The 27,758-nt window shown below is 43.0% G+C and overlaps 1 protein-coding gene across 1 annotated transcript in view; it reads left to right on the top strand.

Annotated features, from left to right (window-relative positions):
* LOC124038290 (protein bicaudal C homolog 1-like) overlaps nucleotides 1-10,704 on the top strand; it is an 83,593-nt gene extending 72,889 nt beyond the window's left edge. The window contains 7 exon segments of the mRNA XM_046353961.1: nucleotides 525-696; nucleotides 814-853; nucleotides 1,421-1,575; nucleotides 1,862-2,024; nucleotides 2,578-2,741; nucleotides 4,960-5,074; nucleotides 7,016-10,704. Coding sequence (XP_046209917.1) covers nucleotides 525-696; nucleotides 814-853; nucleotides 1,421-1,575; nucleotides 1,862-2,024; nucleotides 2,578-2,741; nucleotides 4,960-5,074; nucleotides 7,016-7,143 — 937 coding nt within the window. The 3' untranslated portion in view covers nucleotides 7,144-10,704.
* Nucleotides 10,705-27,758: the final 17,054 nt, after the last annotated feature.

Genomic DNA, 27,758 nt, shown 5'->3' on the forward strand with positions numbered 1-27,758 from the left:
GATATGAACATAAGACCAGAACTCATTCTAGTTCAGTTGGTATGACTCCCATGCATTCATAGAATAGAAAATAATAGCACTTTGTGACAACCGCTGTTGTAAAAGGACTTAAGTTTTCCAGGAGGAACGTCAGTGGGGGAAAGGTGGGTGAGGTGGGTGAGGTGGGTGCTTGAGGTGGGTGAGGTGGGTGAGGTGGGTGGGTGGGTGAGGTGGGTGCTTGAGGTGGGTGCTTGAGGTGGGTGAGGTGGGTGCTTGAGGTGGGTGCTTGAGGTGGGTGAGGTGGGTGAGGTGGATGCTTGAGGTGGGTGAGGTGGGTGCTTGAGGTGGGTGAGGTGGGTGCTATTTGGAGACAAAGCAGGGGACTGCACTGTTGTACTGCATTCTGTCATGCTTTATCTTAACATGCCATACCCTGTTGAGCGGTGCTGTATGTCATTTCTGTGCTATAGGCTACTCTATTGTGATGGGGTTTGTAACTTGTCCTTTTAATAGTGTTGTTCCTCTCTTTTGTGCCCCTCCCACAGCTCAGACTGCTTACTGTCAGACCCAGAGTCGAGTGCTTCAGACAGCCCAGTGACAGATAAGAGGGCACCGGGCAGTGAGCGGGCAGCAGAGAGGGCAGCACAGCAGAACGAGAGGGACAGGATCCGCTTGGTACCACATTCTTCCTTTGCCAACATGCAGGGCCAACTAGAGGTATTCCAACTCTACTTCTCTCTCCCACATACTCACACTCACGTATCAATAAATGACTAATGGGAACTTGACAAGTATTAAAACTGACATTGACCTTCCTCTCCATTTCTATTTCAGGCGCTTGAATATGAACAGAAAAAGCTGTTAGCAACCAAGGGTAAGTGTCAATCTTTCAGGCGATTCCTGTCTAGTCTGTGTTCCTGACGAGTGGCGCAGCGGTCTAAGGCACTGCATCACTAGAGGCATCACTACAGATCCGGGTTCGATCCTAGGCTGCGCCGTGACCGGAAGACCCATGAGGGAGCACACAATTGGCCCAGTGTCGTCCATGTTAGGGGAGGGTTGGGCCGGCCGGGATGTCCTTGTCCCTTCGCGCTCTAGTGACTCCTGTGGTGGGCCGGGCATAGTGCATGCTGACACAGTCGCCAGGTGTACGGCGTTTCCTTCGACACATTGGTGCGGCTGGCGTCCGGGCTAAGCGAGCATTGTGTCAAGAAGCAGTGCGGCTTGGCAGGGTCGTGTTTCAGAGGACACACGTCTCTCATTCTTCACCTCTCCCTAGTCCATACGGGAGTTGCAGCGATGGGACAAGACTGTAACTACCAATTTGGATATCACGAAATTGGGGAGGAAAAGGGCTAAATAAATAAAGGGATACTGAGTCTGTTTTTCTGACCTTTCGCACTAATTGGTAACAGAGGTGTTTATCTGTGTCTGTGTCCAGCCATGTTGAAGAAGCCTGTTGTGACTGAGGTGCGGACCCCCACTAACACGTGGAGTGGCCTGGGTTTCTCCAAGTCTATGCCAGCAGAGACCATCAAGGAGCTGCGCAGGGCCAACCACGTGCCCTACAAACCCACCATGAGTACCACCTACGAGGTAAACTCCGACTATGAGGTAAACACCAATGGACCAGGTATTTTCTGATGTTGAAGAGAACGTGTTCATAGTAACATTCCTGATATGAAGCTTATGCAAAGACTGTAATATGAAGCATCATCATGGATTGCATAAAAAATTAAAGCCAACATGTAAATATGTAAAGCAAAAAGTAAATTATTGAAAACTAACTAAATTGATACTCTGATTCACAGAACTAAACCAAATAATGAGAAGTTAAAACTACAGCCCAGTATGATCTGATGACCCCTTTCTGTGCCCCCAGGGCTCCCCCCTGTCTCTTTCGCGCTCCGGCAGCAGAGAGGGGGTGGGCAACGGCAGTGACTCTGACAACTGGAGAGACAGGAATGGGGGTGGGAACGGTCTTCCCAGCCACGCCGAATTCCCAGTGTCTGTTTGCAGTCCTAAGAGGAAGCAGAACAAATCCGGTGAGCTACTCGGCAGATACCCATCTGAACTTTGAATGAAAGGCAAGAAGGCTAGATCATCACACTCCCATGTAATTAAAGTAAACTCTCTTAAAAGTTTTGATGATACACAATTCAAAACGTCTAACCTTGAACAGCAGATGCTGTGTAAAGATTGTCTCATTAATTAAAACGTTAGGGTGTGTGGGAGTAGATGGGTTCATTCCTCCAACACACCTGCACTAGAGACCAGATACTTCCGTTCATATCCGACTCCTGTTTTTGCCCTTGTCTCCAATTATTTATCAAAGCCTATCACTACCGGTAATGCTGCAGGGAAGCACATTTTATCCACAGTATGTTGGCTTACATTGCACACATTAAAAACAATCAAAAAGCATTATCTTGCTCTAATTGGATACAAATATTTAGTCACAATGTTTTGGCAGCGAGATATGTCCGGGTCTATTTTACGTTGCATACATTCTTTTTTACAATGATAACTTTCTATGAAAGTCTTTAATGATGACTGTCTGACTTGTCTTGTCTTCCTGTGACACATTGTGATTGACAGCTGCAGAGCACTATCTGAGCAGCAGTAACTACATGGACTGTATCTCCTCGATCACCGGGAGCAACGGGTGCAGTCTCCAGTCCTCTCTGAAAGGGTCGGACCTCCCGGAGCTGTTCAGCAAGCTGGGCCTGGGGAAATACACAGACGTGTTCCAACAGCAGGAGGTACTGGTCTATAGCTGCCGTAGCATGGGATAGCCACATTAACATGGGAGCATACACCTCCATCCATCCCTACCCTCCTGACTATATCAGAGAGAGGCTAGAATTTACGGATGGATAGATCCGTGCTTAGGCTAAGATTTTCACGCTGATATTAAACTTCTCCGGTAGAAATTGTCAATAAATAAATGGATTTAAACATTTTGCTGGGAGCTTTGAGTTCCATTTTAGCTGCCCATCGCTTGACCGAGACTAAGCTTTTTTTGCAACATATTTTGGAGTGGTCCTCATGGTCCAGTGACTAGACTATTCATATCCAACTACTTTTATTGAAATCAGAGCACACATATTGCAAATACTTGATAATGGATAGGCTTCAGGGGCCTCATTTATAACCATTGTAAATTTCACACCTACAAAAGTATTGAAATATATAAACTTGGTGCACGCCATTCATATGCATGTTTCCTGTTATAAATCAGACCTGTCGTAAAACTGTGTGATTGTGAACGAGCATTAAAACTCTTCCTGGAAAATGCTCGCCATTCACCTTTTAAGGTGACAATAACCACGTTTACATCCAACCATTTCATGCAAATGAATTAACTGACGCATGAAAAACGGCACGACCGAGCTGATGGAAACATGAAATCCTGGTATAATTTTATAAATGGCGACAGACAATTTGTTCGTTAGACATGGTGGGATTTGTTTTGTATCTGTAAAATGTAATTATGCGAGAAATGGCAGAGGAAACTCCTTTATGCGTAAATATTAATAGAGTAACCAATGTAAACTTGGAGTCACGTGATATGTTGTGTGGTCCTCTCACTACAACTTGGGAAAGCAGGTCGTTTATTAGGACACCGATGAAATAAATGATGATGAACTTCACATGGTGGTGAAAGTACAAGGTGATGAGCTTGATGCTCCTTTCCAATAAATAACCAGGGTCTTATTCTGGTGACATGATGATCGATGCTTGGCTGCTGTTTGACAAATACAAATGATATAGTTTTTAACCTACATTTTGAGATTATTATGGATATCTTTAGCAGTAATTTATGTTGTATCTGGTAAAGGACTTTGTCAGTTTCTGAAAGAGGAAACAATGGCAAATTGTTGTGGACCTGTCAACAGAATATTTTAAATCAACAATGTGTTTTTTTGTGTGTTTTTTTTACCCCTTTTTCTCCCCAATTTCGTGGTGTCCAATTGTTGTAGTAGCTACTATCTTGTCTCATCGCTACAACTCCCGTACGGGCTCGGGAGAGACGAAGGTTGAAAGTCATGCGTCCTCCGATACACAACCCAACCAAGCCGCACTGCTTCTTAACAGCCTGCATCCAACCCGGAAGCCAACCGCACCAATGTGTCGGAGGAAACACCGTGCACCTGGCAACCTCCTAGGTCACAGCTGGCGCTGCAGTACAGCGCCCTTAACCACTGCGCCACCCGGGAGGCCGAATTCAACAATGTTTTGCATCAACGTTTCCCCCAACCTAAATATGATGGAATGCCAGCAATTTCTTAAAGGGGGGAAAAAAAGAAAATGAAAAAGATTACACAAATGTCCCAAAATGCAATTACAGTACTAACAGTAGCATAAATAGGCCTACTTCAATGTAAAATATCAACTGTTCACCTTTTAAATTCGACTGCATATTATAAACTGTGCTGCCTATGGGATTGCAAGACTTGAAATGCATATAGCCTATCTATTTACTTGGCTGCGAGGTCCTATGAAAAGTTGAGGAATTAACTCTGCAATGGTTATGAAAATGAAATAAATAGGAAAAAGATTTCTACGTTTAGTTATTTTAGATTCTAAAAACAAAACACGTCGATTTTCGTTCTTCTCATTAATGGCTGCATTCTTGTTCATGTTTTCCTGTTTTTCGTTTATTTAATGAATAAGCTTGTCACATCACCCCAGCTTGTAATACAATAGTTAAACTACTAACAGATGTGTGTACACATGGTCTAATGTTTGCAGGGAGGTGAAAACTCTCACATTAAGTTACATTTTTATAAATGACAACTTTTGTGTGTACTGGTGCACAAACATTTTGAGCTATATTCTGTACGTATGCACAGTTTATAAATGAGGCCCCAGGTATTTTATGTTGCAAAGGGGGATTTTATTTTGTAATCCCAAAACATGGTATTGTGTGCAGTGACATAATAAACATATTGACTGTACACATGCACTCTTTTTCAGATCGATCTCCAGACCTTCCTCACTCTTACAGACCAGGACCTGAAAGAGCTGGGCATCACCACATTTGGAGCACGCAGAAAAATGCTCCTTGCCATCTCTGGTGTGAATGACTACGGTAATGTCCAAACATTGTGTGTTTGTGTGAACCCAGTTCCAATGACATGTGGGAGATCAGGCTAATCCTGCTGGGCTGTATATGCTGATAATAGCTCCTGTCAGAAGTCTGTCAGAAGTGTTGAGGGGTGTGTTGGGCGTGCCAGAACTTCTCCTGATGGAGACGGTGTGAAATGGACTTCAAAGCTTTTCACTAAATTTCTCATTTCTGGCCCTGCCACATGCCTGAGTATAGCCACGTACTTCCACTGACCCATAGCTGAACATTAATTACAATCTTCACTACCATCCATTGGTTTCAGTAGGCCGTGGTGCTTTTTGGCTGACAGAGAGGAGCTCGGATCCTCATACGGTTCCAAGGCAATGAAAGCCCGACATGTTTGTTGTTCCATGAACAAATCTTTGTTTATAAATGCATGACTACAGGAGTAATACCTTTTGTCTGCCAGGAGTGAACAGGATTCAGAAGGGTGGCATTTTGATTGAATATATACTGAGTGTACTAAACATTAGGATCACTTGCTCTTTCCATGACATACAGTGGCTTGCGAAAGTATTCACCCCCTTGAAATGTGTCCTATTTTGTTGCCTTACAACCTGGAATTAAATTAGAGTTTTGGTGGGGGGGTTGTATCATTTGATTTACACAACATGCCTACCACTTTGAAGATGCAAAATATTTTTTATTGTGAAACGAACAAGAAATAAGACAAAAAAACAAAACTTGAGTGTGCATAACTACTCACACCCCAAAGTCAGTACTTTGTAGAGCCACCTTTTGTTGCAATTACAGTATGTGTGACATTCAGAGGGTGAATGGGCAAAACAAAATATTTAAATACCTTTGAACAGGGAATGGTAAAAGGTGCCAGGTGCACCGGTTTGTGTCATGAACTACAACGCTGTGTGGGTTTTTCACGCTCAACCGTTTCCCGTGTGTATCAAGAATGGTCCACCACCCAAAGGACATCCAGCCACCTTGACACAACTGTGGGAAGCATTGGAGTCAACATGGACCCACATCCCGGTGGAACGCTTTCGACACCTTGTAGAGTCCATGCCCTGACGAACTGATACTGTTCCGAGAGCAAAAGGGTCAGCAACTCAATATTAGGAAGTGTTCTTAATGTTTTGTACACTGTGTATATGTATTCCTTTAGTTTCTGGGATGTTACATTTATAACATGTTTTGTCCTTCATCTCATGTATTATGATTTCATGCGTTTGTAGTATTGTTAGAGTGAAGGGATTATATCTAGAAGGGATCATATCTAAGTCAGTTTGCTGTTATTGGTGCAGTAGGTGTTGGGGTTGAGGTTGGGAGAGGGAGGTATTCGTGTTCTGTTGTGAGGAGAAGGGCTCTAGGCGGGAGTTAGTTCCACTGATGCGCTCCGTTGCAACGCTCAGATCAGCTCTAATCTCTGTTGAAGGACTCTAAGGGCTCCAAAACCAGAATACATTCCCTTCCCCCCCCTTCTTTCCTAAAGACAACCCCAACTCATTAAGGTCCACTTCCTGTATTTCTGCCAGTAAAAAGAGCAATTTTGAAGCTACCAGTCTCAATGATCATATGTCAGGTTTTGCTGACAGAGGGTGATGATTCAGCCATAAAAGGAATAATTCAAAGGATGCTAAACTGTTTTATTGATGCATTTTGAAAGAATCGTCTCCAATTAATTTGGTGATCTGCCCGGCAAACTCATGGGCCACAAAGAGGGGTCTTGTTGATGTGAGCTTTTCTCATTTTTCATTGGCTATTTGATTTTAACTCATGACTGCATCGGAAGACCAATAAAATGGAATTTCCCTTCATATGGATTATGGTTTGAATTGACTTGTCGGACTTGTATTTCTTAATGGAAAAACATAGTATGTTATTTAACATTTATATCTGTAAGAATTGCAATTGATATGCAATATTGTGTACTTTTGTCTTTTCCAGAACTAAACAAGAACCGAAGGAAGCTGTTTGAGGCTCCTATCAGATCCTCCTTCCTGGAAGGGGGAGCCAGCGGTCGTCTGTCTCGTCAGTTCCACGCTGACATGGCTAGTGTCAGTGGTCGGTGGTAGAGCTCCACTCCGCCAGGACTTAACACGACAGAGAACCAGCCTTCAGTGCCTCTCTTTGGGCTTCTGTAGGCCAGTCTCCAGCCTATCTGGTTCTCAGTTGTCCACCCTCCAGCTTATGCTGAACAATAACTATTCAACTCTTTTCTTTCTTTTTTTTTAAGGCCATAACAAGAAGCCATAGTTTAACCAGAAGTGCCAAAAAATAAAGAGCCATCTGTGGTATAGAAAGTCCAGTGTTCACTCCACATAGTGGTTAGATGTTTCTGTGGAGTATCTATGCATGAAAGGTATTTTACTAATTATGAAGGACAGGTACTGCCCAGTAGTTGTCCATTTTGGTAAAGGGAACAGGCCAAATGATTAGTACAAAATAATTACATTGATACTGCATTCGTAGTATGCTGTTTTATCAATGACATGCACTTTAACAATTTTGCCTGTGAAAGCCCGATTCCTCATATTGGAATACCTATGCATTTTGTATTAACTCAAAGCACAAATGTATTTGTACCAAGCCAAATGTAAGCACTTAGTGAGATGGGGAAATGAAGTCAATAAAGTGACATCAACAACTAAACGCAGAACCTAGTGGATTGACCTTGGACCCCTCAGTGTTTTGATTGTTTGACATTCCACGAAGGTCAGTGTTGTATCCACCAGCAGCTGCTGTAGTTGGGCTGCAGTCTGTATGTCATATGTATTTAGAAAAGTATTATTTTGTATTCACATTATTATTTTTTATCTTTCTGAGGTAATACTCAGTTTCATGTATTTTATTTTGTTTTCATTACTTTATACATTCACAAATGAGTTCCTGTGGTTTCTAATTAGTTCATTATTAGTCTCTTTGATAATTACCTTTACCCCATAATCTTTGGTGCCGTCAGGCTGTGTCATGAGACTGCAGCAGAGAAAGAGAGCAGTCTGTCAAAACAGCAGGCCCCTCTCTCTGATTCTGTTTGTTGGCCTCCTGTGGTTTTCTTAGTCATTGTCATTATGTCTCCTGTAGTCATGTCAATGGTCTTTGTCAGTTAGTCTTTCTGTGGTCTATATTCTGTGTTGAATCCTACTATGTGTACCTCTATCTATTCAGGAGACATGTCATTATTCCCAGACTGTGTGCTTTTATCTTTCCTTACACTATCCGCTTTTAGAGCTCTGGACAGAGAAGCAACCTACTACAGTGTCGAATGCCTCCACACTACTACAGTGTCGAATGCCTCCACACTACTACAGTGTCGAATGCCTCCACACTACTACAGTGTCGAATGCCTCCACACTACTACAGTGTCGAATGCCTCCACACTACTACAGTGTCGAATGCCTCCACACTACTACAGTGTCGAATGCCTCCACACTACTACAGTGTCGAATGTCTCCACACTACTACAGTGTCGAATGCCTCCACACTACTACAGTGTCGAATGTCTCCACACTACTACAGTGTCGAATGTCTCCACACTACTACAGTGTCGAATGCCTCCACACTACTACAGTGTCGAATGCCTCCACACTACCACAGTGTCGAATGCCTCCACACTACCACAGTGTCGAATGCCTCCACACTACCACAGTGTCGAATGCCTCCACACTACTACAGTGTCGAATGCCTCCACACTACCACAGTGTCGAATGCCTCCACACTACCAGTGTCGAATGCCTCCACACTACCACAGTGTCGAACGCCTCCACACTACCACAGTGTCGAACGCCTCCACACTACCACAGTGTCGAACGCCTCCACACTACCACAGTGTCGAACGCCTCCACACTACCACAGTGTCGAACGCCTCCACACTACCACAGTGTCGAACGCCTCCACACTACCACAGTGTCGAACGCCTCCACACTACCACAGTGTCGAACGCCTCCACACTACCACAGTGTCGAACGCCTCCACACTACCACAGTGTCGAATGCCTCCACACTACTACAGTGTCGAATGCCTCCTTTACTTCTCTCTCTAAGCTGCTCAGCAGGGAATTGTTTCTATTAGAATATAGCTATTTGGACTGACACTACCTCTCACCTAGGAGGGAACTCACACCATAGGTGTAAACTCAAATTCATTTCATATGACAGCCCCTAGCCTAGACACATTTCTACATTTACCAAGATTGTGTCCTCAACATGTATTCTAGCTTAAATTAAGAATAGTGGAAATATACAGTTTTCAGGCTCAGTTGTGCAATCAGATATCTGGGATTCTTGTAAAGATCTATTTGATGAAGTGACAGGATTAGGTGCTGCTTATCATCAAAGGACGAAGTCACTCTGATCTCTGTATTATGTTCATGTAGAACAGTATTCTCATACCCTTTTGTTAACGCTGTCTGACTCTGGAAGGTTTTTGCTGTAACTGTTTTAGATTGAACGCCCATATTAAGCCTGGAAGTTGATAGTCTTTGTGCATTATATCATATATAAGACTGTTAGTTTGAAGTACTCTTCATTTGCAGAATGTTTGTTGGTCGATGGTACGGTATTTGACGGACAATGCAGTGAACTCTATGCAGAGCCCAAAGTGAAACACGAAGTCTTGGAAGCTAAATGACAGTAGGTACAGAATGCTGAAGCAGATGTAGAGAGAACATTTCAAAGCAACTTACATGCCAAAGCTTCGTTTCCACACAACAGCAACATCACTGGCAGCAGACGTCTTAGCATCAAACCTGCTTTTTCTCGTGAAGATCTGTTGTATCCTGTGTTTACGCCATACCACTTCTTCTAACTGATTTGTGCCCATGTCACTATCGTATCAATAAGATATCCTGACTTGGTTGTCATTTCTGACCAGTAGTGTGTTATTTTCTTTGAAATCTTAAAACGACAGGATATTAAAAGGGATTTGTTCCACCAAAAATGTGGGTTGTGTTCAACCCTTTATCATGGTACTATATTGAAGCTGTTCAGCATTGATTATGTCAGTGCAGTTATGTTGAGCCATGGTAGCTACCCTGCAAACCAGACAATGTTTTTTTTTTCTTTTCGCTTCTGTAAAGTTAAGCCTGCGGTCATTTGTGTGCTTGGAGGGTAATAGAGATGTCTGTCAAGTGAATGTTGTTAGTGAGAATTATTGCTTTTTTATCTGGTTTAATGAGTCATTTGCAATCAAAGTTTACCACCAGCCTCCTGTCCCTACACTTATTATGTCTTAAATGTTTGTGTTTAGTTCCTGTTATTCCCAAAGGGATACATTTGAAGGGTCTACTTTATACCGAGTTGGATGAAATGGTACAACATTTATAATGAATGTAAACCACTAAGGAATTTATGTATGTTTTGCATCTCTTTTGTATCCTGTGCAGCCATGCTTGTTAGCAATTTATCTCCAGTTTTGTGTGAGAGAAAGGTACTGTTCCAAAAAAGGTTCTACAGAAGAATTGAGGAACTTTGCCTAAAGCTCTTGTTGATACGATTGTTGAGAAGGACATTGTTTTAGCTATGTTGTTATATCTGTAAATATAGTACAGATGTGTTTTGGAGGAGTTATCAAATAAGCAAAAAAGTTTGTTCAAAACATTGAAGTATTATTACAAAGGTAATAAATGTATGCAGTAAGATGTTTCCTTTAGTTTTTGTTCATAGCACATACATTTGACTATTACAGTGAGGAAGAATATTCAGTGCAAAAGTGTGAAGCATGACATTGATAGAACACTCTGGTAACCATAGCTGAGGTAAGCCTGTATGTGAGACCCACACGCTCCGATAATCAGTTATTGATGTCCGATTGGTGTCAGAGCTTTCCACTAATCCCCAGAGGCAGGATCTACTTGATCTAATCACAGAGAATTGATCCACTCCGTAGAGGAACCACACTAAGCCATACCATCCACTCCATAGAGGTACCACACTAACCCATACCATCCACTCCATAGAGGAACCACACTAACCCATACCATCCACTCCATAGAGGAACCACACTAACCCATACCATCCACTCCATAGAGGAACCACACTAACCCATACCATCCACTCCATAGAGGAACCACACTAACCCATACCATCCACTCCATAGAGGAACCACACTAACCCATACCATCCACTCCATAGAGGAACCACACTAACCCATACCATCCACTCCATAGAGGAACCACACTAACCCATACCATCCACTCCATAGAGGAACCACACTAACCCATACCAACCATCCTGTGTGCATTGACACCGTACTGAATAAGGATGCTGTACTGTTATCTTTCCACTGTATCTGCCCCTCCTCTCTATTTCCCTCTCTTTCATCAGATGACCTGTAGAGAGGAGAGAGTGCGAGAGGCACCAGCTGGCAGATGTAATCCAGTCCTGTGTAATAGTGACACAAGGGTCAGCGGTGCACTGAGGGTAGCGACGTGTTCTGCTGAATGCATCATCCTTCCACTCAGGTCACAGCTATACCCTTTCCCTTTTTCACTTTGACAATCTTTTGTATTTCTCTCTCTGGCGTAAAATGGCATCCATGGCATTACCCAGGTTGGTGCTACACATTGGTGGTGGATGTGGGCAGTTTCTGCTGCATGCGATGTAAAGCCCTATCAGCACCTGGTGGAAAAAACACTGTAAATCCAATCCATGACTGACTGAATGGTTGTTTATCTCCTCCAGGTGGTACTACAGTAACACAAACACTCCACTTGGCCTACCAGTATATTGAGCTAAATTACAAAAAAAAGCATTTATGTAATAATTCAGCCTTAGTGGTTAATATCAGAACATGCTCTTTAAATTATTTATTAGGCTTTTACAGAAATTAAGAGGAAATCATTGTTAATCCTTTTACTGGTGTTAACATTTCAAATTATTGTATGTAGGACTATGTTTCATGTAGGCCTATTTATGGTACGTCTTATTTAGCTTACAGATGATTTAATTATGCTCATTTTATATGAGGTTGTAAAATTTGAGGCCCATTGCCGCCCTCTTTCCCACAGCAGATTCATGGTCTCTGATGTAGAAATCGTTCATCCATTGCAAATGGATCTTCTCCTTTCACCCTAGAAACAGGTGACTTCATTTAACTGTTTTCTAAAGCATAGTGTGTAGACTATAATTCCCCTCATTATCTCACAGAGCATCATTATCTGAATAGGAGCCATGCTGGGAGAGAAAGCTGAATATGTTTATGTTACACAACATAACACTGCATTTATGTGAATCTATAGTTAATGTCCAATGGACGTGGTGGGAAGAAGAAATACCTCTTGGAATTGTTACTCTGTTTGAAATAAGTTACTTCAATAACAACAGAGAAATATTTCATCTGTCCTGTAAACAGTGTTGCCCTTTTGACATCAACGAAGATGGTGTGATATCTAAAAAATAAGAGTTAAAAATATGGCATTCATTCAAATATGTTCTCCTCCGCTGCAAATGTCACTGAGGATAGTTCCGGACAGGGAAGGCTTTCCAGACAGTGTCATCACCTGACCTCTTGTCACCTTAGTAGCTTCGCTGTTTTAATGTATGACTTTTGTAGAAATACTCTGTACTTTCTATTCATCTTCTTGACTTGCCTAGTTACCTAAAGGTTAAATAAAATAACAAATAAAAACAATGCATTGATTGAAATTCAAATGGATTTGACTCCGACCCTGGTCTCCACAGTATATTGCTTTTGAGAGGTTTCATTTTTAGAACACTTATGCCTGTTCTTTTGGGCAGCTGCCACATGAATGAAATGTACAGTTGAAGTTGGAAGTTTACATACACCTTAGCCTAGTACATTTAAACTCAGTTTTCCACAATTCCTGACATTTAATCCTAGTAAACATTCCCTGTCTTAGGTCAGTTGATCACCACTTTATTTTAAGAATGTGAAATGTCATAATAATAATAATAGTAGAGAGTGATTTATTTCAGCTTTTATTTCTTTCATCACATTCCCAGTGGGACAAAAGTTTACATACACTCTATTAGTATTTGGTAGCATTGCCTTTAAATTGTTTAACTTGGGTCAAATGTTTCAGGTAGCCTTCCACAAGCTTCCCACAATAAGTTGGGTGAATTTAGGCCCATTCCTCCTGACAGAGCTGGTGTAACTGAGTCAGGTTTATAGGCCTCCTTGCTGTCACACGCTTTTTCAGTTCTGCCCACAAATTTGCTATAGGATTGAGGTCAGGGCTTTGTGATGGCCACTCCAAAACCTTGACATTGTTATCCTTAAGACATTTTGCCACGACTTTGAAAGTATGCTTGAGGTCATTGTCCATTTGGAAGATACATTTGCGACCAAGCTTTAACTTCCTGACTGATGTCTTGAGATGTTGCTTCAATATATCCACATAATTCCATTCCTCATGATGCGATCTATTTTGTGAAGTGCACCAGTCCCTCCTGCAGCAAAGCACCCCCACAACATGATGCTGCCAACCCTGTGCTTCACGGGATGGGATGGTGGGATGGTGTTCTTCGGCTTGCTAGCCTCCCCCTTTTTCCTCCAAACATATGGCCAAACAGTTCTATTTTGTTTCATCAGACCAGAGGACATTTCTCCAAAAAGTATGATATTTCTCCACATGTGCAGTTGCAAACACAGTAGTCTGGCTTTTTTATGGTGGTTTTAGAGCAGTGGCTTCTTCCTTGCTGAGCGGCCTTTCAGGTTATGTCGATATAGGACTTGTTTTACTGTGGATATAGATACTTTTGTACCTGTTTCCTCCAGCATCTTCACAAGGTCCTTTGCTGTTGTTCTGGGATTGATTTGCACTTTTCGCACCAAAGTACATTCATCTCTAGGAGACAGAACACGTCTCCTTCCTGAGCGGTATGACGGCTGCGTGGTCCCATGGTGTTTATACTTGCGTACTATTGTTTGTACAGATGAACGTGGTACCTTCTGGCGTTTGGAAATTGCGCCCAAGGATGAAGCAGACTTGTGCAGGTCTACAATATTTTTTCATGGCTTGGTCTTGGCTGATTTTTATTTTTATTTTCCCATGATATCAAGCAAAGACGCACTGAGTTTGAAGGTAGGCCTTCAAAATACATCCACAGATACACCTCCAATTGACTCAAATTATGTCAATTAGCCTATCAAAATATTTTAAAGCCATGACATCATTTTCTGGGCTTTTCCAATCTGTTTAAAGGCACAGTCAACTCAGTGTATGTACACTTCTGACCCACTGGAATTGTGATTAAGTGAAATAATCTGTCTGTAAACAATTGTTGGAAAAATGACTTGTGTCATGCACAAAGTAGATGTCTTAACCGACTTGCCAAAACTATAGTTTGTTAACAAGAAATTTGTTGAGTCGTTGAAAAACGAGTTTTAATGACTCCAAGTCTATATAAACTTCTGACTTCAAATGTATATCTAAAATTGAATCATAGAGTATAATTGTAACGGAGCAGCAGAATTTATTTATTCGTGTGAAAATGTAAATTATAAGTGCTGTTCCAAAGCGAGAGGCTGCTACTGCTAGTACTACAATAGCGACACAGGATGAACCATGGAGACTAAAGGGTATTTAATTGCAAACTAACCATGCGTTCAATGACCCCCCCCCCCCATTTGTGTGGTGTTATTTTGAAGTATCATATACACACTATTCTGTATAGCAGGCTATACAGTGGATTTTAATGTTACATGATTTATTTCCCTTTTTTTTTTACATAGTTCCCCAAAATTTTAGAGCAGATAATCAGATTTGGCCATGATAATGTTTAGTCAGAACATTACAAACACACTTGGCTTCACAGAGGTCTGAACACTGTGAAATCACTGTATGTTACGCAACTGTGCTTTCTTTGATTCTATCCTCATCAGCTCTGGCTCACAAAGTCAAACTGTCAGTGTCTAAGGTCACAGTTATTTAGTCTACATCTAGTTTAGTTTAATCAAGACCGTCCTTGTGATTCAGAGTCATGTTTGGGCCTAAGTGAATCGGAAATACTTTCATTTCAGTTTACTCCCATATGACATCCTGCAAGTAAGCATTTCATTGCGCTGTGTACCCCATGTACAGGTAACTGCAAAAGTGTCTTAATAGGGTGTTAGGCCACCAGGAGTTGCCAGAACAGCTTGAAAGTGTCTGGAAGTATATTCAAATCAAACCCAGCTTTATTTATACAGCATATTTCAGACATGCAATGTGATGTGCTTCACATGAAAAATCTAATAAATATTTACTACACAACAAACAAGATTAAAAAAAATGTAAAAAAACAAGATAACAAAAACTGAACAACTAAAAAACACCCTAAGGAAAAGCAAAGCTAAAAAGATGTGTTTTAAGATCTCTTTTAAATCTGTCCACAGTTTCTGGTCTTGGTCAGTACCTGTGCTGCAGCATTCTGCATGTTTTGCAGTTAACCAATGGCTTTCTTGGGTAGTTCAGACAGGAGAGCATTACAGTAGTCAACCCTGCTTGTAATAAAAGCATGGATGAGTCTCTCTGTATCAGCCTGAGAGAGAAAAGTGGTAAAAAGCTATTTTGGTCACATTCCTAATGTTTGATTTGAAATTGAGTTCAGAATCTAAAATAACACCCAGGTTGTTTAGATGGTGTTTTATCTTTATTGCCCGTGAATTAAAATGTGTGGCTGGATTCTCTCTCTGTGCTTTGGCTCCAATAATAAGTGCCACAGTCTTGTCTTGATTTAGCTGGAGGAAGTTGTGAGCCATCCAAGTTTTTAAATCACTAATACAGTCTAATAATTTATCTATGGAGCTAAAATCCTCTGACACATTTACACTCTTATCCAGAGCAATTAGGGTTAAGTTCCTTGCTTAAGGGCACATCAGCAGATGTTCACCTAGTTGGCTCTGGGATTTGAACCAGCTACCTTCTGGTATCTTTACTTTTACTCACTGTACAGTACAAAACTGAGTGTACACACACACACACACACACCCTTTAAACACCCTACACTCCTTTGAGTCCCCGCTTTCAAAGTCAGAGATCTCTTCTAGCCATGGTAGCAAAAATAATGGGCAACTGGGTATTTTTGTACATGACCCTAAGCATGCACAGTAAAAAATAAATAAAAAATGAGTTGATTCAACTAATCATTATATAGTAACTGGTTCCACAGACTTTGTTTTGCTCAACTTTTAGATCAAAGTGTTAACTGAATTTAACATTTTTAGTTGGCCCACATTTAGCAAAAACATTTTGGACACCAACACACATTCAAAGGTGCTTTTAACATACAATGTTTTCAACTTACATAAACTCAGCAAAGAAAGAAACGTCCTCTCACTGTCAACTGCGTTTATTTTCAGCAAACTTAACATACTTTTAACACTGGTTGGTCGGCCCAATTGAGGTAGTATGTACATGAATGTATAGTTAAAGTGACTATGCATATATGATAAACAGAGAGTAGCAGCAGCGTAAAAGATAAACTGTGAGATGATCTGTGTTGGTAAACTGTAATGGTAATTTCAAAACAACTGAGATCTCCGAAAAAAACAGGGTCAAATCATGACGTCTGTGATATTAAGGTCGGAGCTCTAGAAAGAGGCTTGAGTTCGCGGCTTGAAATCCTGAGTTGGATAACAGTTTTAAAAAAAAATCCCAGTCAGAGCTAGTTTTTTTCTAAAGTTCCTAGTTGTCTTGAACGCGCTGAAGTCGGAAGTCAGAGATTTCAGGGGCCCATGATGACTGTGACACCATTGCATGTCCAGTGTTCACCCCAGGGGGGCAGTCATCAGTAAGATAAGTGTTAAGCCCTATAAGATGACTGCTACTGGGCTTCTGCCAGTCTCCACAGTGGCTGTGAAAAGGCTAAATTAGCTCTCTGGTCCAGATGAGACCAAGATGAGAGTTGTAGATTAGATGGCCACTAAAGGAGTCCATAGACACATGCATGTTTAGATACACATTGAATACACATACCAACACTAGTCTATAAAGGTCACACACCCCATTAAACTACCCATGTCAGGCTGCCTAAAGCCCACACATACACCCTTTAATCAGTAGCAAATGTATTTTATTTTGACTTGTCAAGCCACTCCCTTTCCCCCTGTGTGTTTTTCTCCTCTCTCTCCTTCAATCTGTCACATTGGTCTCATGTGGGCTCTGTGATCGAAGTGCAACAGAGTGAGCAATATGATGAAACTACCAATACAGTATGAAGACATGACACACACACACAAATGGGCCACGTGTGCATTTAGTAAGAGCCTTTGCAATGAGAAGCGAGGGGGAGTCAAGAAATGGACTGGTATGGCCACAGATCAGTGTGGAAGGCACAGCGACATCCCCTCCCACGGCTCTGATGCTAATGCAGGGTGACTCCCCCTAGGGCTGAGTATGGGGGGGGGAGAGAAGGGATACAAAATCAGTCATCCTTATCTTCCTCCTCCCTAGAACCAGATAAGCACAGAGATAATGCTCAAATTGTGAGGGAAAATGATAGAGCTAATACTCTTGTTTTACATGATGTAATTTATATTCCTGTTAGTTAGCTAGTAGAGCTTATAGAGGTTATACTGACTGTGTGACGCCTGTATATGGATTACCTTTCGGTTAATTACATTAAATTGTACTGTAAACAGACCATCCAAAACAGATGCTGTCTTAATCTGTTTTCTCTGTTAATCAAAGCACTGCAATAACACAACAGGGGGTCATTACCAAGTATGTCTCTCCAACACTGACCTGATATAACACTGTGTGCAAACATACACAGAAAGACTCATGTTGTCTACAATCCAGGGGCTATTATAGTAGGTCTACATTTTACATTATACTGTAACAGTTTCCAGACTTTATAAAGCATACTGTGTGTATTTGGTTATATTTGATTTAATAGCTTGGTTTCAGAGTATTATTGCTCTAGCATCTTTTGTCATACAAATAGCTTTAGAGAAAGCAATAAACATATTGACCTTCAATTTCAGTGAGATATATTTTTGGCCAGGAAATCTCATTACTGAAAGTGAGCACTGGCCTTGGTATGGCAACTGCCTTCGACCCCAAAGCGCTACAGAGGGTGGTCCGGACGGCCCAGTACATCACTGAGGCCGAGCTCCCTGCCATCCAGGACCTCTACATCAGGCGGTGCAAGAGGAGGGCCCAACAAATTGCCAAAGACTCAGCCACCCAAGCCATAAACTGTTCTCCCTGCTCGTCTCCGGCAAGCGTTACCGGGGCATCGGGTCTTCGGACCAACAGGCTCCAAGACAGCTTCTATCTCCAAGCCAGAAGACTTCGGAATTGGTTATCGAATGGTTACACAGACTATCTGCATTGACCCTATTTTGCACTGACCCTATGCATACTCACACGACTCTATCCACACACTCACTACACTGACACTCACACAAACCCACACAAACAAACAAAAATACACTACATACTGTACATACACACACATACACACACACGCACTCATCATATACGTTGCTGCCATAAGACCTTAATCACTATGGCATTCCAAATGCAGCACATTGATCAGATTCTAACTCAAAATCAAATGAAATGTTATTTGTCACATGCGGCTGAATACAATGTTGTATTTGTATTTGTATTTATTATGGATCCCCATTCGCTGCTGCCAAGGCAGCTACACCATTTTCAAAACATTACATTCATTACAGAATTCACAACACACTAAGTGTGTGCTTTCAGGCCCATACTCCACTACCACATACGGTATGTACAACACAACATTCATGTGTATGTGTGCCTATGTTATCATGTCTATATGCATGTGTCTGTGCCTACGTTTGTGTTGCTTCACAGTCCCCACTGTTCCATAAGGTGTATTTTATCTGTTTTTTTCTCAATCTGATTCTACTGCTTGCATCAGTTACCTGATGTGGAATAGAGTTCCATGTAGTCATGGCTCTATGTACTATTGTGTGCCTCCCATAGTCTGTCCTGGACTTGGGGACTATGAAGAGACCTCTTGTACGCATGGGTGTCTGAGCTGTGTACTAGTCGTTTAAACAGACAGCTCGGTGCATTCAACATGTTAATATCTCTCACAAATACAAGTAGTGATGAAGTCAATCTCTCCTCTACTTTGAGCAAGGAGAGATTAACATGTCATGTTTGCTCCCTGTGTACATTCAAGGTGTGCTGCCCTGTCCTAAGTTCCTCTTTGTGGCACCTGACCACACGACTGAACAGTCCAGGTGCGACAAAACTAGAGCCTGTAGGAGCTGCCTTGTTGCTAGTGCTGTTAAGATGGTAGAGCAGCACTTTATTATGGACATACTTCTCCCCATCTGAGTTGTACCAATATATTTTTACCATGACAGTTTACAAGCCAGGGTTACTCCAAGCAGTTTAGTCACCACAACTTGCTAAATTTCCACATTATTTATCACAAGATTTAGTTGAAGTTTAGGGTTTTGCTTTTTGAAATATTTCGGACTAACTTCTTCCTTGCCACCTATTCTGAAACTATCTGCAGCTCTTTGTTAAGTGTTGCAGTCATTTCAGTTGCTGTAGTAGCTGAAGTGTATAGTGTTGATTCATTCAGACACATACTGGCTTTATCCAAAGCGAGTGGCATGTCGTTAGTAAAGATAGAAAAAAGTAAGACAGCTGCATTAGGGAATTCCTGATTCTACCTGGATTAAAGAACACCATATGTGTTCTGTAAGACAGGTAACTCTTTATCCACAATATAGCAGGGGATGTAAAGCCATAACAGATACATTTTTCCAGCAGCAGACTATTATCGATAATGTCAAAAGCTGCACTTAAGTCTAACAAAACAGCCCCCACAATATTTGTATCATCAATTTCTCTCAGCCAATCATCAGTCATTTGTGTATGTGCTGTGCTTGTTGAATGTCCAACCCTATAAGCTTGCTGAAAGTCTGTCATCAATTTGTTTACTGTAAAATAGCTGTGTATCTGGTCAAACACATTTTTTTCAAATAAGGGTTGGTAACAGGATGATTGGTCGGCTATTTCAGCCACTGAAGGGGGCTTTACTATTCTTAGGTAGCGGAATTACTTTTTCTTTCAGGCCGGAGGGCACACACTTTCTAGTAGGCTTAAATTGAAGATATGGCAAATAGGAATGGCAATATCATCCGCTATTATCCTCAGTAATTTTCCATCCAAGTTGTCAGACCCTGGTGGCTTGTCATTGTTGATAGACAACAATAATTTATTCACCTCTTCCACACTCACTTTACAGAATTCAAAATTACAATTCTTGTCTTTCATAATTTGGTCAGATATACTTGGATGTGTAGTGTCAGCATTTATTGATGGCATGTCATGCCTAAGTTTGCTAATCTTGCCAATTAAAACTGTATTTAAATAGTTGGCAATATCAGTCAGTTTTGTAATGAATGAGCCATCTGATTCATTGAATGATGGAGCTGAGTTTGCCTTTTTAACCAACATTTCATTGAAGGTGCTCCAAAGCTTTATTTTATCATTCTTTATGTAATTGATCTTTGTTTCATAGTGTAGTTTCTTCTTCTTTGTATTCAGTTTATTCACATCACTACTCAATTTGCAGTATGTGTGCCAATCGGTTGTCCAGCCAGACGTATTTGCCATTCCTTTTGCCTCATCCCTCTCAACCATACAATTTGTCAATTCCTCATCAATCCACATGGGTGCATGCTTATTAGTAACTGGGATAAGCAATTTCATAAATGTGTCAAGTGCATTGTCTGTTTGCTCCACATTACACACCACAGACCAACAAATATTGTTTACAACAACATAGTAATCACTACAAAACGTACTGTATGACCTCATAAACTATATTAGGCACAGCCTTTGGAACTTTGGTTTTCCTAGATATGGCTAGTATATTGTGATCACTAGATCTCATGGGTCAAGATACTGCTTTCAAGCACATTTCTGCAGTATTAGTAAAGATGTGTTCAATACATGTTGACGATTTCATTCCTGTGCTGTTTGTAACGACCCTGGTAGGTTGACAGATAAATAACCCGAACCAGATTGCAGGCACTAGTTACAGTGTGAAGCTTTTTCTTTAGCGGGCAGCTTGATAAAAGCCAGTCAACATTTAAATCAAACAGAAAATATACCTCTGTGTTGATATCACATACAGTATATTATCAAGCATTTCACACATGTTATCCAGATACTGACGGGTAGCGCTTTGTGGTCTGTAGCAGCTTCCCACAAGAATGGGCGTTAGGTGGGGCAGATGAACATGTAGCCATAGTACTTCAACAGTATTTAACATGACATCCTCTCGAATCTGTACAGGAATGTGGTTCTGAATATAAACAGCACACCTCCACCACTGGCATTTCTGTATTTTCTGTAAATGTTATAACCTTGTATTGCCACCACTGTATCATCAAATGTATTGTCTAAGGGAATTTCAGAGATAGTCAGAATATGAATGTCATCTGTTACTAGCAAGTTATTCATTTCATGAACCTTATTTCTTAAGCTACATATGTACACATGGGCTATTTTGAGCATGTTTCGGGGATGCTTGCTTGTTTTCATTGCTTTACTGGGAAGCTTAGCAGAAGTAGATATTCTCATGTTATTTATGTTTGTGCAGGGTGAGCTGCACACAGTGGACTTCCTACTAGGGCACACTGCCTCAGTGTTAATAGCATAAATCTGGTTCATAGATACATGAGTGCTGCATACAATAGGCAGCATTGTCAGGGCAGATAGAGGGACATACATTAGGTTACTTACATTGTGTCTATCAGTACCCCTGGTATAATGTACATTTGCTAAAGCATTATGATGACTCCGCGACACAATGGTAGGGATTAACTGAGCTGGGCTTGGGTAATTGATAACTCATCGTCTCAACGCAGCCTCATAATGCCTTGAAAGGGTCCAGGCACCCAAATGTCTTGGGTGGATCCCATCCTCCAAAAGGTATTGAAATTGTCAACTAAAGTTACACCCATTGAGCTGCAATAATCCCATAGCCAATTGTGAAGAGAAAGAATACTGCTAAAGTGTTCAATGTCACGATTCGGAGAGGGCGCAGGGCCAGATATAAGGGGTATTTTATTAGTGTCTCGCAGAGTCAATCATCTTTTAAATCCAGTTTCAACTGTTCAGAGCTGCCTTTCATGATAGAATCGATGTCCATGTCCTGGTGTAGTATACATTTGGGAGCAGCTTAGTGATGTAATTTACTCAATCTCCGGGATAAGACATTGTTTTTGCACCAGGAACAGTCACATTTCTTACCATGGAGCTGCCCAAAATCACGGCTGGAGAGAAGAATGATGGAATCCGCCCACTTCCACAGGATGGTGCAGGTCTCCGATAGATGGAGAAGCCCCGCTCAATCCAGAGCAGAGACGGAAGGTAGCCGACGTCAACTTCAAAATCGTAGGGGAAGGAGTAGGACTAGCCACAGCGACGAAGGTGCAGGAAGATCAGGATCCAGGGCAGCAAAACTATTTGTTGTTTGTATCCACTCCGGGCCTCTCGTTGGGAGTGTAGGCTGCTTTGCGGCAGGCTGCTGTCTTTAGCTTCCATGCAGGGGCAGAGCAAGAGGGGTGTTTGGCACTGGACACCCCTGACATCTGATTTGCCACCCCAAAATTTTATTCACTACTGGCAGTTTGATGCTGTTTGACATCTCATTTCACCTCTTGTTGAAAGAATAATTTATTTTGATGTTTTCAAATCGAGGATGAGTAAGAGAGAATATTAACGTTGGTTGCTAGATACAGAAGAAGAAGAACATAAAGAAGATGAAGAGAGTGTTTCCACAGCTCCACAAACTCTTTTCACAATTGGCGAAGCATCATATTTGAAGTACTTTTTAAGGTTTAGCATCAGGTTTAGGTTTCCTGAACAACTTTTACAACAGTAGAGTCGCTGTGTAAGTTAATGTTAGACCTTTGGCTCCATTAACAGACAGTTACTCAGATAAGAGAGATTGGTTCCCAATTTAACCTAACATTATGTTTACATCTGTACTAGTAATACACGCATATACAGTGCAGTGTCGTAAGTTACAGTATATTACTTTTTAGCTAATGTGGGGTAACTAGTAGGCTACAGTTGTCAGTGTTCAGCAAGTTAACACTATATCACACTGGGTAAGGAACGAGCGACATTCCGTAGGCTCCCCAGAGTAGCACGGTGGGTTATTAATTCTAGGCTCCGGAGACCCGGAAGCCCAGGAAGTAACCGGTGGATCGAGGCGGAGATTGTGAATCTCCTCCGAGAGGCCGGAGACTTGGGCGGCCAGGGTCTCAACGGCATGTCGAGAAGCAGACAATTCCTGTTCGTGTCTGCCTAGCATCGCTCCCTGGAACTCGACAGCAGAGTAGAGAGAATCCGTAGTCGCTGGGTCCATTCTTGGTCGGATCCTTCTGTTATGCAGGTGAATGAGGACCCAAAAGCGACTTAACAGAAACTTTATTCCAGTCTTTAACAAAAACGATAATCCTTAATGCCAAAACAGAAAAACTGAAATCCTCTAGTCAGTAGAGGGGAACAACTGGAGATGCGACCACAGACTGCAGGTCGCTTCGGGAAGGCGCAGGCCGTAGCTGATATAGATACCTGCTCACACGCAGCATCTGAAGAAGGCAAAAACACGACGGAACAAGAACACAGCACAGCAAACATCAAACAAGGATCCGACAAGGACAGAAGCGGAAAACAGAGGGAGAAATAGGGACTCTAATCAGAGGGCAAAATAGGGGACAGGTGTGAAAGAGCAAATGAGGTAGTTAGGAGAATGAGGAACAGCTGGGAGCAGGAACGGAATGATAGAGAGAGAGAGCGAGAGATGGAGAGAGGGAGGGGGAGAGAGAGGGACAGAAAGAGGGAAAGAACCTAATAAGACCAGCAGAGGGAAACGAATAGAAGGGGAAGCACAGGAATAAGACATGACAATCAATGACAAAACATTACAGTACCCCCCCACTCACCGAGCGCCTCCTGGCGCACTCGAGGAGGAACCCTGGCGGCAACGGAGGAAATCATTGATCAACAAACGGTCCAGCACGTCCCGAGAAGGAACCCAACTCCTCTCCTCAGGACCGTAACGGGAGACGATGAAGAGGGAATCTAGGGCTATTACGCTTATAAAAATGAGACACGGGTAGAGAACTGTAAGCGTTAGAGCAATCAGGACCAAACAGGCCAGGAGAGTAACAACTAGGGACAGACTGAGACACAGCAAGGCTAAGACCAGGAACAGGAGAGAGGCGGTGGCTGTGGACAGACTGAGACACAGCAAGTGCAGGAGCAGGACCAGGAGAGATGCGGTGGCTGGGGACAGACTGAGACCCAGCAAGGTCAGGAGCAGAAGCAGAAAAAAAGTTACCGGACTTATTCTGCGCGCAGTCCGAACAAGCAGCCACGAAACGGCGCGTGTCACGCTCCTGAGTAGGCCACCAAAACCGCTGGCGAATAGAAGCAAGCGTACCCCGAACGCCGGGGTGGCCAGCTAACTTGGCAGAGTGAGCCCACTGAAGAACAGCCAGACGAGTAGAGACAGGAACGAAAAGAAGGTTACTAGGACAAGCGCGCGGCGACGGAGTGTGAGTGAGTGCTTGCTTGACCTGTCTCTCAATTCCCCAGACATTCAACCCGACAACACGCCCCTCAGGGAGAATCCCCTCGGGGTCGGTAGACGCTACAGAAGAACTGAAGAGACGGAATAAAGCATCAGGCTTGGTGTTCTTAGTACCCGGGCGATAAGAAATCACGAACTCGAAACGAGCGAAAAACAACGCCCAACGAGCTTGACGCGCATTGAGTCGTTTGGCAGAACGGATGTACTCAAGGTTCTTTTGGTCAGTCCAAACGACAAAAGGAACGGTCGCCCCCTCCAACCACTGTCGCCATTCGCCTAAGGCTAAACGGATGGCGAGCAGTTCGCGGTTAGCCACATCATAGTTACGTTCCGACGGCGACAGGCGATGAGAAAAATACGCGCAAGGGTGGACCCCATCGTCAGTATGGGAGCGCTGGGACAGAATGGCTCCCACGCCCACCCCCGACGCGTCTACCTCGACAATGAACTGTTTAGTGACGTCAGGTGCAACAAGGATAGGAGCGGATGCAAAACGCTTCTTGAGGAGATCAGTACAACAATCATACGACCGGTGAGGAGGAAGGGAGGTGGCTCTAGACCGACTGAAGACCGTGCGCAGATCATGATATTCCTCCGGCCCTCCTGTCAAATCACCAGGTTCCTCTTGTTCACCTTTTACACCTGTTGTTTTGGGTCATCCCTGGCTAGTGTGTCATAATCCTTCTTTTGATTGGTCTAGTAATTCTATCCTTTCCTGGAACGTTTCTTGTCATGTGAAATGTTTAATGTCTGCTATTCCTCCTGTTTCTTCTGCTCCCTCTTCACAGGAGGAACCTGGTGATTTGACAGGAGGGCCGGAGGAATATCATGATCATGATCCGCTCCTATCCTTGTTGCACCTGACGTCACTAAACAGTTCATTGTCGAGGTAGACGCGTCGGGGGTGGGCGTGGGAGCCATTCTGTCCCAGCGCTCCCATACTGACGATGGGGTCCACCCTTGCGCGTATTTTTCTCATCGCCTGTCGCCGTCGGAACGTAACTATGATGTGGCTAACCGCGAACTGCTCACCATCCGTTTAGCCTTAGGCGAATGGCGACAGTGGTTGGAGGGGGCGACCGTTCCTTTTGTCGTTTGGACTGACCAAAAGAACCTTGAGTACATCCGTTCTGCCAAACGACTCAATGCGCGTCAAGCTCGTTGGGCGTTGTTTTTCGCTCGTTTCGAGTTCGTGATTTCTTATCGCCCGGGTACTAAGAACACCAAGCCTGATGCTTTATTCCGTCTCTTCAGTTCTTCTGTTCTGCTCCTGAGCGTCTACCGACCCCGAGGGGATTCTCCCTGAGGGGCGTGTTGTCGGGTTGAATGTCTGGGGAATTGAGAGACAGGTCAAGCAAGCACTCACTCACACTCCGTCGCTGCGCGCTTGTCCTAGTAACCTTCTTTTCGTTCCTGTCTCTACTCGTCTGGCTGTTCTTCAGTGGGCTCACTCTGCCAAGTTAGCTGGCCACCCCGGCGTTCGGGGTACGCTTGCTTCTATTCGCCAGCGGTTTTGGTGGCCTACTCAGGAGCGTGACACGCGCCGTTTCGTGGCTGCTTGTTCGGACTGCGCGCAGAATAAGTCCGGTAACTTTTTTCTGCTTCTGCTCCTGACCTTGCTGGGTCTCAGTCTGTCCCCAGCCACCGCATCTCTCCTGGTCCTGCTCCTGCACTTGCTGTGTCTCAGTCTGTCCACAGCCACCGCCTCTCTCCTGTTCCTGGTCTTAGCCTTGCTGTGTCTCAGTCTGTCCCTAGTTGTTACTCTCCTGGCCTGTTTGGTCCTGATTGCTCTAACGCTTACAGTTCTCTACCCGTGTCTCATTTTTATAAGCGTAATAGCCCTAGATTCCCTCTTCATCGTCTCCCGTTACGGTCCTGAGGAGAGGAGTTGGGTTCCTTCTCGGGACGTGCTGGACCGTTTGTTGATCAATGATTTCCTCCGTTGCCGCCAGGGTTCCTCCTCGAGTGCGCCAGGAGGCGCTCGGTGAGTGGGGGGGTACTGTCATGTTTTGTCATTGATTGTCATGTCTTGTCCCTGTGCTTCCCCTTCTATTCGTTTCCCTCTGCTGGTCTTATTAGGTTCTTTCCCTCTTTCTGTCCCTCTCTCTCCCCCTCCCTCTCTCCCTCTCTCGCTCTCTCTCTCTATCGTTCCGTTCCTGCTCCCAGCTGTTCCTCATTCTCCTAACTACCTCATTTGCTCTTTCACACCTGTCCCCTATTTTGCCCTCTGATTAGAGTCCCTATTTCTCCCTCTGTTTTCCGCTTCTGTCCTTGTCGGATCCTTGTTTGATGTTTGCTGTGCTGTGTTCTTGTTCCGTCGTGTTTTTGCCTTCTTCAGATGCTGCGTGTGAGCAGGTATCTATATCAGCTACGGCCTGCGCCTTCCCGAAGCGACCTGCAGTCTGTGGTCGCATCTCCAGTTGTTCCCCTCTACTGACTAGAGGATTTCAGTTTTCCTGTTTTGGCATTAAGGATTATCGTTTTTGTTAAAGACTGGAATAAAGACTCTGTTTCTGTTAAGTCGCTTTTGGGTCCTCATTCACCTGCATAACAGTTATGTTAATGGGGATTTGTAATTAAGATTGAGATTGGACTAAAATGTGGGTAATTGGATGCTTAGAAGTAACCATAGACTTATTTTTGCATAGGGTCAATTATGTACAGTATATGAAAAGAAATGGAAAGATATCAGACTTATATTTCAAGAAGCACTAACAGGCAGATCAGGTGCAAATAGACCCCATCCCTTGCATCACCACCGGACCCCAGAGCATCTCCCTACCTGAGGCTAGTCAGAGTCAGGAGCATCAGCATCCGGAGTTTCAGAAGAAGGGTATTTGTTTCTAGCCATTTTGAGCCTGTAATCGAACCCACAAATACTGATGCTCTAGATACTCAAATAGTCTAAAGGACAATTTTATTGCTTCTTTCATAAGACAACAGTTTTCTGCTGTGCTAACATAATTGCAAATGGATTTTCTAATGATCAATTAGCATTTTAAAATGATCAATTTAGATTAGCTAACACAGCTTGTCATTGGAATACGGGAATGATGGTTGCTGATAATGGGCCTCTGTACGCCTATGCAGATATTCCATAAAAAAATCAGCCATTTCCAGCTACAATAGTCATTTAC

This window comes from Oncorhynchus gorbuscha, linkage group LG06 (genome assembly GCF_021184085.1).
Source record: "Oncorhynchus gorbuscha isolate QuinsamMale2020 ecotype Even-year linkage group LG06, OgorEven_v1.0, whole genome shotgun sequence".
Taxonomy (NCBI): Eukaryota; Metazoa; Chordata; class Actinopteri; order Salmoniformes; family Salmonidae; genus Oncorhynchus; species Oncorhynchus gorbuscha.